This window comes from Micromys minutus, assembly GCF_963924665.1.
Source record: "Micromys minutus genome assembly, chromosome: 15".
NCBI classification, from domain to species: domain Eukaryota; kingdom Metazoa; phylum Chordata; class Mammalia; order Rodentia; family Muridae; genus Micromys; species Micromys minutus.
In genome coordinates this window covers 56,043,584-56,059,699 of record NC_137984.1, presented here as the reverse complement: position 1 = coordinate 56,059,699, position 16,116 = coordinate 56,043,584, and the positions used below count along the sequence as shown (strand labels likewise).

Below are 16,116 nucleotides of genomic sequence, written 5' to 3'. Positions count from 1 at the left end.
ATATATGCCATGTGTGGACGGTGTTTCCTTGTCTGCAGTCTTCTTTGGGGTTATCTATCGATGTACTAATTGCAAGATGACGGAAACTGTGATCTGGAAGACAGTTTGAATTGCAGTGGGCAAGAGCACTTTATGGTTGTTTTGTGGGAATAATGAAAGCATGCAAACAGTTGGCACTACAAGTGCCTTAACTTTTACTATGGGAAAGCTGAAGTGTCATTTGGCTTGTCTTAATCTCCAATTAGTTTTCTAAAGTTAGCAATCTCTTTTCCTTCCTTCTTTCAGTTTATAGAACATTATGGCTTATGTGGGCAGGTCCTAGTCTGTAAACATACAGACCTGGATCTAGGAAAGGCAGTAAGGAAACACTCCAAACTGCCAAATTTATCGGTTTCCCTGGCAAGAAAAGGAAACACAAAGCTAACTCACTATCCAATCATGTTGAGCAAATTTAGTTTCCAAGTAGACTGTGCCATTACAAAATAACAGCTCATCTTACCATCATTAATCATCAATTCCTCTAAGACTGCTCATTTTTAAATTCCATTAAAAGAGAGAAAAGTGCAGTTCTGTGAAATTTAACTTGCTTTCTATAATACACACTTAGCAATTCCTCCATTTGAACATATCAGACCAATACAGATCACCACGGGAACTCTTGCATAATAACCCATCATATATATATATATATATATATATATATATATATATATATATATATGAAAGATTCACAAAGAGATTGAAATAGAGAAATTTGTAACCTGTTATGGAACTATGAGACAGAGATGTTCTCTGGAAGAGCAAATGGTGGGCCAATTGGTGCAAACATCAGAGGAGATTAGTATTGGAAAATTGAAAGACTAATTATTAAGAAGGCTTGAATCAGGGGCAGGAGAGGTCTGTTACTGCATTAGCAGGGTATTGAAGAGAAGGCTGCAGGGCTGACTCATGTTAGAGAATTAAAGGCAAAGTTAAAGGGAAACCTTTTCTTAGATGTCAGTACTGGCACTGGAGCCAGAATCCATGCAGAATCAGGAAGCAAGGGACTGGAGAGGCTCTAGAATTTGGTGACCAGTTATTAGTGGAAGATTCAATTGTTTACCACTGGGCTGGGTCTACAGAGACAGTGACCAAATTCCTGTTTGCCCCACTCTTCAGTTAGATTCTTGCAATTCCTTCAACAGGAAACAAAGACCTTAATTTTGTAAAGATGCATGGCTCCCGGGCATGAGACTTACTGCATGTACAATTATTGGCTGAGGTGCTTTTGTTCAAAGAACCAAGTGGAAGTGGTATATTCACTGAGAAATGGTTGAGGAATTCTCAACTTCTTTAGTGAACTTCAATTTGCCTCATGGAAATGCTATCTCACCACTTTTCTAGATTTTTCTAAACTGTCTCCAGTTTCCATCCACCACTCTACCAATGAACTGAACTGAGCTTATCCCACTAGCTGTCATCCAAATGAATCATTCTTGTTAATAATGCCAGACTACCAACACTGATGGGGCAGTTATTTCTAGTTTTCTTCCCACAAAGTTCTGTGCTTTTAGGAGCCCTGTTTATGCTTTCAGAGCTTGGAGCAGGCTTTTCTTGTGTTTGAAACACACCCTTCCTCTTGTGACCTTCAAGAATTAGATGGCAGCCATCCTTTACTGTTTTGTCTCACCCTATTGGTTGGTTTGTGTAGCCTCAATTCAATTGCGAAGCCTGGGGACTGGCCTTTCACCTTTTAACAGAATCACTGAAGAGAAATGAAACATGTCCATCATAAAGGACCTGTCATCAAGGTTGAATAGCTTCATCTAACAGTTAAAATAGCAGAATGCTTAATATTCTAAATCTCTACACTTTTTTGTTTTGTTGGACAGATCTTAAGATTACATTAGGACTACCTAAAAATAATTTCCTTTGGGCAAAGTTAGTTTTTAACTGCACATGCAGTACTGTATTAGAAAATTAAACCAACATAAAGCTTAAGTGTTAGCACCTGGTTTATAGGCCGAGACAGAAAATTAAAGGTAGACGACATTTCTGTTAAGACTTACCTCACAAATTGGAATTTCAACTAGTTGACAGTCTAGGTATTCAAAGACACTAATCCCAACAAAGACCTAATCTAATTGAAGATCATTAAGAAACCAATTAGGAAGAAATTATTCAAATTCAAATATTTCCAAATAAAAGCACAACACCTGGGTCACTTTTGTTCCTGACTCTGGAGTTCAGTGTGCCTCATAGAAATGGGAAAAAGATTGAGGTGTAAACTTTATTACACAACTTAAAGTGGGGGACAGGGTAGGCAATCAATAAAACTTCTGTAACCCAGGGAACAAATGAGTATATAGGATATGCACAAATTGTATTTTTTGAACACTGTTCCTTAAGTATCACACCACTGAGCTTGTTTACTAATATTTAAACTCTTAATGTACACTGCTAAATTTCATTCTGGAGACTACAGAAAAGCCCAACATACTACATTAATTCCCAATATTTAAAGACAAAACTGATTTAAATGATTTGCATTTCTTAGTTTATCAGAAGTCAATCCTTTTGGGATTTATTTTTTAAGTTAATCATTTTCTAGGATGTTTGGCCCTTTTAGAAAGTTAAGAGTAGTAGCAATTGCTGTCACCATTTTTAACCTTAGACTATTATTTCCTTGGTGGATACTATTATATTTTGTTTTTCTATCCGTAGAATAAAAACTCATTTCTTGTTTTTACAAAACTGATTTTTGTCAAGTGCCAGGCATCAAACAACATCTTGTGCATTCTTGGGCAACCATCTGTCATTTAACTGTCTCCTTCTGCAACCCTATTCTAACATTCTTTGTATTAGCCATGAAGGGCATGGAAGGTTTATATTCCAACAGCAGTTTCACATCCTATCTTGCCCACAGTGGCTCTACTAGAATCTTACTCTGAATCCTTAGGGTTATTACATACTCAAGTCTACACACTTACCTAGTTCTTTTAAGTATTACTAATGTTACTAATTAAGATGAAAAATTTGCTTACTGAACATTATTTCTTGTAGCACTAGAATATAAAATATTTGGTAATCCCATGTATGTTTCAATTTTATTCCTTTTGTTTGAAGCTAGAACGTTTCAAATAGATAAAGAACATTTAACCTCTTCTAACATGGAACGCTGACTACTGTTTCTCATTAAGACTTAATTAGCTAGTGGGCTACCCATACAGGACATGTTAATTTCTACAGGCACCTTTCTGAATTCAAGTAAAAGTTTTGGTAGACAAGGATTTCCTATTTATACTGTTAACATAATATGAATATTGAGTACAAATATTGCTCACATTGTGTTCTTTAAATTATTTTACTTTGAAAATTTAAGAACTATCATTGTCAATAACATGGGTGTTCACTTAAGGAATATTTTGAACTGTGAAAATACAAATCTAGTCAAATTCTGAACACATATAGAGCCAAATATTTGAACAAAACTGTAGTTTAATTTCAGAAAATGTGTTAAAATATATATTTTTACATCAATTTCTGACATACACTTAATGTGTTAGTATACACAAAATGATGCTTTCTCTTGAAACTGTATTTATGAAATGTACATTTTAATTTAAATACTCAGTATACACTGCACTTAATCTGCATGTTGCATTTATTAAATACATTAAAATCTGCAATGTAACAAAACGTTTTCTGCATATGAAATTCAAAACACCATTTTAAATGAACAAAAGATGGCTCACTTCATTTTTGTTTCTGTACAACTGGTGCATTGTGCACTAGCTCAGCTCCACCATACGACCTGTTCCTTCTTTTTTATTTGACATTGTTCACAGACTAGTACACAGTACAATAAGAGTGCTGGATAAAAAACATGAGGTACGAAAGTGTTCAAAGATTACAGGCCATGCAGATCATGCTAGACAGCAAAGAAAATTGTGACCAAGAAAACACTAAATAAAAATACATAAAGAATGTGCATTATAAAACAAAACAAAACTCCATTACACAGCTTTGCTTCTTTGGTTACAAAGTAGGTTGAACAATTTCACAGCTTTTTTATTCCCACCCAAAAAAAAAAAAAAAATGTCATAGGAAATGTTGGAAAGCAGAGGAATTGTGGCAATTTCTATTAGGAAGTAGAAACAAATGAACAAAGTTTTCTTCATGAAAATAGCCCAATTATTTCTTATATCACAATAACTGGTGACTACCTGTACAGGTGCACTGTGTTTTTCATACTTACAACTATACAAAATTTACATTCAAGCTGGATCTTTACTATTGAAAATAAATACCAACGGTAAATTGCCATTAGTGTTAGAAATGTGCCAGGATTCTTTTGTTCAATTATTGCCTAAACGTTTTTATTTATTAAATGTAATCCTGTCGTTCAATTCCTTTACTGATACTTATAATTATTCAAGAAAATTAAAAAAGTTCTGTGACACTGTTCATGTACAATATGAAAATAGCAGCCCTGTAATAAATAAAACACAAAATAAAACTTATGTAGGCAAATGTTACTGATATTGAAAGAAAAGTGGCTCTTTAGGTGAACTGTTACTTATAATGCGACAGAAGGCTCAAGGTACATCCATGGGTGGTAAGAAACTTGGGAGAGCCACCAAAACTTTTAAAGATCCCACTCATGCGCACATGTAGAATGCAGACTCTGTTTGCTTTAATAAACCCCATCTAGTATTCTCCTCGTGCACTGTTGACAGGAAAGTGCACATCAACAGTGCTGCAGGACACAGAGAGGGAAAGCTCCTGTAGAACGATTGTCTAATACTGAAAAGGCCAAGCACACAGCCGAAGCATGGCTACTTGCTTTCTACAGAGTGGAAAGAACACCAGTGGCACACAGGAAAGATTGCTTTCAGTTTTTTCCTTAACGAGGCTTAAGAAAGCTTTATGCTGAGGAGACATTCGGCTGCTGTGGAGGTTGCGTTGGCTGAGGAGGCTGTGCTATCATTGCTTGCTGTTGAGAAGTGCTACCAGGATTGGCCTGTTGGGCTGGGAGTTGGGACAACTGATCATTGTTTGAAAGAGATTTTAACAGTGCATTTTCTCGTTCAAGTAAAGAGTTTCTTTCCACTAATTCTTTTATTTGCTCCTTTAGAACTTCCACTTCTTCTCTTACTGCATACATCAAATGGCTTTTCACCAGATCCTGTGAAGAACAAAATTAGGAATGTCAAAAAGGAGTTGAGAAGAGTTAAGAGCTAGTTCTAGATTATTTGGGTGTCTTATAAACACTATGTGGTTTCTATATTTTTTGCTATTTTAAAGCAGTTTTCTCCTCTTGCTTTTTAATGTTTCTGTGATATCTTAACAGAACCTGTGGGAGATAGGGTGGAAAAGTCTCTTTCCCAGCTAGTATAGAAAGTGCTCCCAAAGTTTACAGTGAGCTTAAAGACAACAGAGAAGTAATATTCCAATGCAAAGCTGTCTGATAATAAACTAGTTACAGGAGTACTTTAGAGACTGAAGTGCCACATAGCTTCCACTTTAAGTGAACAAAAGGCTGATGCTTTTCAGATGAACACATACTGTACTGAATTATGTTCTGTTTCCCTCTTATGGTCCGGATCCACGGTGCAGCGTGATTGGATGGAAGGCCAACTAGCATGTGTGGACTAGAATCTTCCCATGTTCTAGCATTTTCTAAATTTTGATTCTGTAACAGGTAGCTCTTGGCTTAAGAAATTAGTCTGCTATCTGGACCTGGGAGATCCAGTCAGTCTGACCAACAGTGAAGTGAAAGGACAACTGGGAACCTACTTACCATTGCTTGTTCTATTTTGTTGTCAATGGCTACAACACCGCCCCCAGATGCACTGGAAAAAATTAGAATAGTTCATTAAATTATCCTCGAAACTTTAACCATCCTTTCAACTCTTAAAATAATGTAAAAGATATCTGTGTTTACCCAATATCAAATGTGATAACTTTAAATATAATTTATTAAGTATATTTTTAATAATTCAATGCTCAGAGGTTTCACTTCTTAACATGACATCTTGGTACATGGCTGTCTTCTACAAATCCTTTATAGTCCTAATATTTATAATTTGTCTATGACATACATATGTCACTTTGGAACTCCCAATTTTAATTATGAGTCTTCTCTTTGGTGGTCATAATACATTAAAATTTAGATGATTTCTATCAATTTTATATTTTAACATTTGGGTTTTAAGTGTGTAAAAAGGGTTTCCAAAAATAATTCAACAGGATTTTGGATTATCTGGTTAAAATCTATTTGGTAGATTATAGGTTACTTGCTGGCAGTTATTACCTAAGAAAAGCATGTGTTTTTCTGAAAATAATTCAGTTTTCTGGCTACTATGTAGATACCCCAAGTTCAAATACCACCTGAACATTTATATGACACAGAAGATTAAATAATTGTTCCCTATGATTTATATTTTCCCATCGTGTAAGTGGTAAAAGTAGCAAGAATCTATACATAATACTCTTGATGGTATTTTTATAAATTTTTCAAAGACAGAATTAGTTTAAACTTTTGTAAAAGAAATCTGATACTTCTTTGAGTTAACATGAAGACTTTAAATATAATTTTGGAATCAAACATTACTCAGTAATACTTACAAAGTATACTATACCCAACAAGAATTTGGGATTTAAAATAACTGAAGATTATTTTACTTTGAGTGGTATGGGCTATTAGTATTATGCCAGGTTGAGGCTCAGAACCATTCTTTCCCATGTACCTTTTAAGACTACAATCCAAGAAGGTCTGGCTATCATTCCAGGTTCTGCTACTCACTCATTTATTTAATGTCCCTGGATATAAGAGTCCCTGTCTGAAAATGAATGGAGTCAGTCCCTAAGCTTCAATGGACTTGCCTCCTTGGTACTTTCAGCCAACATACAGAAAATGCTTTATGTCTTTTTGTACTAGTTAACTTTTTGTTGCTGCTAAGATGAAAGGGCACTGCATATTTAAGATCTGAAAGGATATTCACTAACCAACATTGGCTATATGCCAATGGCTTTCAGTCACTGGAAAAATATGTGCAAAGTAAATTAAGATTACATGTAACTAAATTACTGACCAACTAGTATAATTTATAAGGCTTAGTATAAAAAACTATCACAAATAAAGATGGTGACAGGCATTTAAACTAGCTCTTGCTTAAGAATTCTGGTTTATATTTTCTGTATTATTACTTCTACCAGGAAAGACTGTTACTTTAAGTCATTTCATGTTAACTATAATACCAGTTTTATACATACAGCTTAAAAATTTTTAAAAGGTGTTTATTAATTCCTTTTCTTGTTAATTAACAAGTCAGTAAATTTCCAAGTCATTACTACAGCTAAGGAATAGGAAGGAACATGCTACACTTTGAATGCTGACCTAACAAATCCTTGTCCTGACTCTGATCTCACTGCAGCAAAGAAGAAATGGATTTACAAGCTATAGCAAGATCATGTTAAAGAAAAGTAGTCTATTGGGTCTTACCATTTCAATTTTGTTAAGCACTGTACTCTAATAAAGTTAAAGCCCTAGTACAATTGTTACTTTAATAACAGTCAACAATCTATACTGATTATTTTTCAAATTAGTATGCACCAATTATTTGTGGGTCTAGAGTAAACAGACTGCTGAGCTCTAAATGCACTTCTAACAAGGTCCCAGAAAATGCTGACTCTGTTACCTGACTGCTTTGAGAACCACTGGCTTACAGTGAAAATTACAGGAGAAAGAATAAACAAAAACAAACAAAACCCCAATCCTATTGGGGGGGGTGTGTTAACAGGGTCTTACTATGTAACCCTGGCTGACTGGAAACTATGTGGATCAGGCTGGCCTCAAACTCGAGATTTAACTGTCACTGGCTTCCCAGTGTTGTTATCAAAGGTATAAACCATCACACACAGCAACTAATCCTACTTTTAAAACGACTTAGTATATAAAATTCGTCATGACTCTGACATTTGTTGTACATGGTCTGTTATTCTTTTTAAGTATTCTGGTCTTATGTAATATTTGCAATCTAATACCCATGTTTTTCTCATGTTTTCTTCACTTAGCAGAAATTGCTCCCCGCATGGAGATACCTGAAGTTCCAATTTATGTGGCGTTCACACTTGTTCTTTAAGGAGCATAGGGCCATCTCTTTCTGTGATACCTTTTGCTGACCTATAATATAGCCAATTATTCTATCCCTCTTCTAGTCCAGCAATATGTATACTTTTTAATTTTAATAGTGTAGGAAGACGGCACAGCACCATACCAAAGTCTTGATCCTTAATAACTCACTGCGAATTTTGGGAAATTAGTTTATATATCTTTTTTTTTCTTCTACTTCAAAATAGTCATTTTATGTCCTAATCCTAATCCTTTGAGGATTAAATGAGTTTAAATAATATTTTGCATAGTTCCTGGTACAATGAATGATCAATGCAAGGTAGTGATTGGTTTTATGATACTAATAGAACTACAGTTGATTTTTAGATTGAGGTTCTTGAGGGAAGTTCATTATCTTTCGAGAAGAAGTAAGTAGTGCCCCGATACATAAGAGCTCAAATGCATTCTGACAGGAATTAGAGATAACAATAATTTGATTCCAAACATGAAAATTCTGTGAATTCAGATAAACCAGTTTTCAAAATGAAGTTCCTTTTAACCAGTACTAACTGGTTAACACTGCAACAACACTACCTGGGAACTCGCTAGAGGTGGCTCTATCTGAATCTGCCCTAGAACTACAGAGTCAGACACTCCTGGACCGAGGACAGCTAGTGTATTTGAATAAGCCCTCTGGGTGAGTCTGATAAAAACTTGGGTTTTGGGAACCGCCATTTAAGTGGCCAGATTTAAAATGAAGATACAGATACAAACACTGTTGTCTTCAGTGCAGTTTCAAATAAGGTAAAAGTTCTCTGTGGTGCTCAGGCCACAGCTTCTGCTTCCTTTAAAATGAGATTGATGAATGAAACAAAGTATTTTTTCCTTCAAGTTTTTGTCACTCAATGCTGATTTATATCTTGATTTCTTTTTTAGTACTACATCTACCATATTTTGAACAGTTTCAAGTTCTACTCTCCTCAAGGGAATATTCTGTCTTTTTATTTTTATTTTTTGCAATCTGTTCATATGGATTATCTACCCATTATATAATTAGTTACCCCTAAATGTATTGTTGGAATAAAAGCAATGTAAGAATAAACCATGTGTTTTAGATTAAGGGGTGGTGCACACACACACACATATAAACACTCAAACTGAAGTAAGTTCATTTTAAATCAAGTGCTATAATTACTACCAGAAATACAGAGAAAAATGAAACACTCAGAATCTTCTTGCTTTAAGCTATTAAGTGCAAAATGAAGCCAAAGGTTTCAATTATGGGCAACATCTTTTAGGGAAAATTTTTTTTTTTGATTAGCATTTATTAACAAGTTAAAAGTTCTAACAGAGACAACGAACAAAAATATAGGATTTTGAAAGATAACTACTGAGCTACATGCTTAGCCCTGAATTTAATGTTTAAATAAAGCTAATGATAGTTCTAGCCACAGAAAGAGCAGAAGGCAAAGTAACCATGCTACATTAGGTAGTGTGTCTGTCCATGCTGATACATTTCATCCCAGCTGGCTCCTAGTAGCTGAATTTCTTCCTATGTTTTTCTTATTCTTTAGCAACTGGTCATGATCGAGTACGTGCAGCTTTACCGAGAAGATAAGAAGGCAGAAAGAAACCTGGACTTTACAAGTGAAATCAGTGAAGACAAGGTCATCTAATTTGACTTCACTTTTTAAATGACATGAGAGGTAACCTTTGCTTAATCTATAATAAGGTAGACTGGCATGGAATAGTTACCTGTCTAAAATAAGAACAGAAACAATAAAAGAACAATGCAAACATATTTCTTCAAGTGGACATGGTGCTCTGACACATAAGAGCTCAAATGCATTCTGACAGTAATTAGGGATGACATAATTTGATTTTAAGTACTAATGGCTTGTAATGAGAAGCCATGAAAATTCTCTGAATTCAGATAAACTAGTTTTCAAAGTGAAGTTCCTTTTAACTAGATGCAGCAACACTACCTGGGAACTTGCTAGAAGTGGCTCTATCAGGATCTGCCCTAGAACTACCAACTGAGTCAGACACTCCCAGAATGAGGCCAGCTAATGTATTTTAATAACCCTCCAGTCTCAGGTCTTTTCTCTATCTAAATGCTAATGAACAAAATGATAAAGCAGAGGAAATTATGACAATTCATTTAACTGCAGGCCTATAATTATCAATAAGCCTGGGCAATATTCACATTGTAAAAGTAAAGAAACTAACACGCTATGGTTGAATTCAAACCTAGGCCTAATGTTAAAATCTGTAACTTTCTTCCTGAGAAAAACTAAAAGAAAGCACCTATCTATAGTGACCTAAACAAACTTTCAACTGTGGATGTTAAGGAATGCTCTAAATAAGCAGTAAATGTTAGCTGTGAAACTGAGCACGGACCCAAAGATTAAACAGTGTTCATGACAAGTTATTTATCTTATCTAGCACATTCCCAGAAGTAGTTCCACTCTCAGAATGAGGGAGGCAACTTCTTAGAAAAGGCATTTTTTGCTCATTGATCTTTGGACAGCCAGTAGTCTGCCTATTTGCTAGGAACTAAAATGTTTTTTGTCTGTTAGAGTTAATATATTAAAATTCTGTGTCTATGAATCAAAAACTATAAAAAAATTACGCTGTTTTTACTCAAAGATCCTTTGGATTTTTAGTCACATTCACAGTGACACAAATACAGTAAAAGAATTTCTTAAATTACAGAATTAAATCTTCTGTAATATGAGTCAATTACTTTGGTAGGTAATTCTGATTCTTTATCCCTAAGCTCCCTTCTGTAAACCAGGTAAAAGTGACTCTTCATCAATCATGAGAGGAGCTAAGTCCTAAACTCTTCAGATATCATATGCTGCTTACAGTAAATTATTTACTAACTTTATTCCTACCATTTCTCAATAGAAAGATACAATAATGACATTATCATTAAAACGTTAATTGAGACCCAGGTAGTATTTTGCCAGTCTTTCAAGAAATGCGGTTATTTAAGAGATAACAACTGTAAGCTGCTGACTGAAGAAGACTAAGTCTAACATAAAGTCCTACAAAACTGAAGGCTAAATTTACTTAAATACTTAAATTTTATTTATTTCTTAAGATTATAATTGCACCATTTCCTCCTCCCTTTTCCTCCCTCTAAAGCACCGCCCCCTTGCTCTTTCAAATTCATGGCCTCTTCATGATTTATTTTATTTTTGCTGTTGTTGCTGTTGTTTTTCAAGATAGGGTTTCTCTAATTAGTCCTGGCTATTCTCTACCAGACTCTTGCCTCTTGAGTTCTGGGATTAAAGGCATGAGCCACCATGCCCAGCTTAATCATGGCCTTTAAAAAAATTAATGTTGTTACAAAGATACATACACACAAGCATAATTCTAAGTACAACCTCTGTAGTCCATATGGTTTTGTTTGGATGCATGTTTTCAAGGCTATTTGGTAGTGGGTAATTAATCATGTGCTCTTCCCTGGGGAAGACTATTTCTCCAAACTTGCAGGGGCCTAAAATAATTACAGTCTAACAGTTAATTCTCCCCTCCCCTGAAAGGAGTCCAAAGAAGTAAGATTCACATAGAACAAATCTCTAGGCAAATGCAAATCTTAATCTCCTGTCTTAAGAAGAAAATATTACGGCTAAGTGCTTGTCTAACCTATGTGAAGTCCTTGGTTTATCCCTAGGAAAACAAGACAGAGACAGAGCATGCACCTGCATGCACAAGTTCGTGCGTACACACATACACAGACTGAGGTAAATTAAGCTAAACATTCATTTTTTAATGTATTTTGTACTGACAACTGATCAACATAAATTCTAATATAAAAGAAATAATGTGCTTAATGACTAAAAACTCCCAGAAAAATGTTCAATTGAGATTTTCATTAGTAGTAACCTAAAGTAAGAAATGGAGCAGAGGTTTTTAATATGGTCTCACTATGCATCCCAAACTGACTTCAAACTTATGGACCTCTTTCTTTAGTCTTATAAATATTGGGATTATAAACATGTGTTCCTATGCCTGAATCTCAGTAGGTGACTTTTTAAAATAGCTATTACTTATCTTGAACAAGCAGATATGAAGGCTACTGTAAGATTTAGGTATTATTATTTTCTCAAGTAACCAGAGTTAATAAAGATGTAGAAGCTTTTCAAAAGGAACCTTTGAAAACTGAGGTAAATACTTATGTAAAGACTGATATTCACAGCTAGCATTTTTTATAAAAATTTTGTTCACTAATCCTTCATTTTTTTAAAAAGTAAATTCATCAGCTAATTTTAGGTCAAATTCCTGGCCATAAAGGCAAATGTTTAAAAGGAGAAAAGGAAACATGTGGATAGTATGTGCCTATGTCAGGTTTCCAGTTTAGACATTAAGTACAGTCACAGAAGATTATTCATGGAACACACTGGTTAGTTCACAAGTCTCCTCTCTGTATGTATGTGTTTATGTGAAATTTCTTATAGTAAAAAAAAAAAAATTAAAGACATTCATATGGTAAGAAAATAAATTTGATAAATATGTGAGAGCATGCAATCAATTCAATGTTCCTTTCCAAATTTAGCCCCCCTTTGTCTAAAGTCAACTATGTAATTTATATTAAGGGGTTCAAAAAACTTATTAAGAACAGTCTATGTCTGAAACATAAAGAAAAGCAAAACAAGAGTCTTCTATAATTTTTCTATGTATAAAGTACTTATAGATATCTGAAGGGCTCTGAGACTAACAGAAAGACTGAATTCATACAGACAGCTTACAAAAATATTCAAGAAGACCAGACTGGTGTACATGAGACTGTTTCTCCAGACAAAACAAAACAAAGAGCAACCCCCCCCCCACCAAAACACAAAGAAAACCAGAAGACATGAAAAAAAAACATACTATATAAACTAAAACTATAGCATAACGTTTTCCAATTCAGACAGTTAACCCAATTTTCCCTCTCTTTTATTTATACGCTCTTCCAGTCAGTAGCCCTGTATCTGAGAACCTCTCAGTACTCATACAGTGTCTTATTTACAAGGCCACTCACTGCGGCACTGTTGTATTTATTTATTTGACCTTTTAATTTTCTGTGTCTGGTATTTTGCCTGAATGTATGTCTGTGCAATGTGTGTGTACAGTACCCATGGAGGCCCAAAGAGGGTGTCAGGTCCCTGGGACTGGAGTACAGACATTGTGAGCTACCATGTAAGTTCTGGGAATCAAACCAGGGTCGTCTGGAAGAGCAGCCAGTGCTCTTAATGATGTGCCACTTCTCCAGCCACTATAGTACTGTTTTAACAGCAAGAGTTCTGTGGAAATGTGGTTAAACAATAGCTGAATGGTATGCACCTCTAAAAGAGCAAACACCAAGACAGTTTCTCTCACAGCATAGCAATATATCTCTGGGTCAGGGGGTGCTTTTTTAATTTACTGAGGAGGGGACAATGTACAGAACATCTTTACAGTCACTGTGCGTATAATACATTATTGCATACACAATGGAATAATATATCTTGTATATGCTGTGCAAATGTACAAAGAAAACAAATAAGCATATCTACAAAAACTAAGAAGGTGCATTGGTGTTTGGAAGGTGGGCAAATGGAGAACAGAGATAAATGACTAGTTTCACTATATGAAGTATACAGGAAGAACATCTAAAAATCACTTATGTTATCCTGTGCAGCAGAAACTTAAGAGTCTATGGCTGCAGAAAAAACAAACAAACAAACAAACAAAAAAAACTAATGTGAAAAGGGGAAAGGATGGAAGGAAAGGAGGAGCTGTTGATTCCACTGTCTCTAGAGATTACTTCATCCTACAAAATAGGGCTTTTCTTCTTACTTTTCCACTTTAAAAAATGTGGCTGTATGTGCACATACCACACTGTCTGTACGCCAGTCAGAAGACAACGTGAGAGAGTACATTCCCTCCTTCTGCCATGTGGTTCCCAGAGATCAAGTTTGGTAGCAGCACCGATATCCACTGAGCCACTGCCATGAGGCATTAACATTTATTATCATTGCTGCTGTGTGTGAGGGCACACACGTGGAGACAACTGAGAACCGCCTCCTCCTGAACGGTTATAGGTTATAGGGATGGAACTCCAGTTTTAGGTTTACAGGGCAGACACTTGTACCCACTGAGCCATCTCACTAGTCCAGAACAAGTCAATTAAATATATAAAATAGAACTTACTGTAACATCTATGATTGGCAAAACTTAGGTCCTTAGTTTAGGAGAGTTGAACATATTTAGGAATTATTACAGTTATGGTAATAAGTGTACTTCTTATTACTGTTGGCACTGTCTGTCCAGTCTACTTACACAACAAAAACAGCTGAATTGTAAAGAAGATAAAACCAGGACTAATAGTATCTCTTTTTGGAATCTGTCTCCAATTCTATATCTGGGGATGGTGAGTCATCCTCGCTTTTTCAAACAGTAGTGATATATAAAAATAATCTGCAAATCGCAATATCCATTTAACATTAGCTTGGGAATTCTCAGTAGTAACAAAAAAGATGCCTCCTCTCCCTGCAAAAGGAACTAGATTATTTTTTAGACTGATTTCAAAAGGTAAGTTTTAAATCCCCCCACCCCCCTTATTTGAGGCAGTAGCAATCTTAGTCTAGGCTAGCTTTGGTCTCTTTTACATTCATGCTGAGGTCAAGGACAATTTGCAGGTACTGATTCTTTCCTACACGTAATTGCAGGATATAAAACTCAGGTAATCTGGCTTGGCCTTTACCTGGTGAGCTGTCTCACCATCCCAACTTTGAACTTTTTATATTTTATATGTATGGGTGTTTTGCCTACATATGTTTATGAATCACATGCATGCAATGCCCAAGAAGGCCAGAAGAGGGTGCCAGATCCACATGGAGCCAGAGTTAGAGAATGGTTTTGAGTTACCAAGTGCGGGCTGGCAACTGATGCCTAGTCTTCTGGAAGAGCACCACTGCTCTTTACCAGTGTGCTCACTGCCCAGCCCCCAGCCTTGAATTCGCTTGACCCTCCTGCTTCCACATCCAGAGTTTGAGGATCACAGAAATGAACTACCATATGTTCTTTCCTAAACCCATTTCAAATACCTGTTCAAATTTTAAGTTGGAAATTCTTCATTTCATTAAACCCTCCCAAGTTCTTTTACTCCTATTTTTTTCTCTTGGTGTCAAGGCTGGGGTCCAGTGTCTTCTGCATGCTTGGCAAGTGCTCAGTTACAGAGCTCTTTCTCCAGAACTCCCACTCTTTGCTTATCTCTTTCCCCCAAGTACTTATGGGATAATTATTCTTTTTTGCTCTCACTCAAATTTTCTCTTCTATAGAGGTTTAAAAAGATTGCATGTATACTTGAATCCTGTGTCATTTGCTATGCCCTAATTCTGAGGCCTTGTTCTGTGTATTCAATTTTATATCACTTCCCAAACTGATTCCTGCATTTATCGTGTAACTTTCCTTATGGTAATTCTTCCTAGATAGTGGACAGCGACAATGCTATCATTTTACAGTGGGACCCAATGAATATAGAAATAGTTCTAAATCTCATTCCTCATTTTTAGTTTGAAGCTAAATACCTGGCATTTAAAAACTTTACACTGATTTCATATAAGCATGCATACAAATAAATACTCATACACACAAAATAAAAATAAGTAAATTTTAAAAAAGGGGACTGGCTAAAAGGGGGGGGCTCAGTGGTTAAGAGTACTTCCTGCTCTTGCAGAGGACCCAGGTTTGATTCCCAACACCCACATGGCAGCTCACAACTGTCTGTAATTCCAGTCCCAGAAATTTGATATCTTCTAACCTCCATGGTCTTAAGGCATGCATATGATATACATACAGACAAGAATGCAAAAATGTCCATACATAAAACAAGTGAAAATATTAAAACATCTTTAATTACACTGATTTGTTTATTTTCTGCCTGTGAGAACACAATGGTTTATGGTCAAGGTGAGAAGAAAAGTTTTGGGATAATACACTTTCAACAAATAAATGACAGCATAGATTAAGCATAATTAATGAATGCC

The 16,116-nt window shown here is 35.5% G+C and overlaps 1 protein-coding gene across 2 annotated transcripts in view; it reads right to left on the bottom strand.

Moving 5' to 3' along the window:
- Positions 1 to 3,572: 3,572 nt before the first annotated feature.
- Positions 3,573 to 16,116, bottom strand: part of TSC22D2 (TSC22 domain family member 2) — a 44,254-nt gene continuing 31,710 nt past the window's right edge. For both annotated transcript variants that reach the window (XM_080929616.1, XM_080929617.1), the window contains 2 exons: positions 5,783 to 5,834; positions 3,573 to 5,167 (listed from right to left, as the gene is read on the bottom strand). In XM_080929616.1, coding sequence (XP_080785742.1) covers positions 4,907 to 5,167; positions 5,783 to 5,834 — 313 coding nt within the window. In that variant the 3' untranslated portion in view covers positions 3,573 to 4,906. The remainder of the gene's footprint in view (positions 5,168 to 5,782; positions 5,835 to 16,116) is intronic.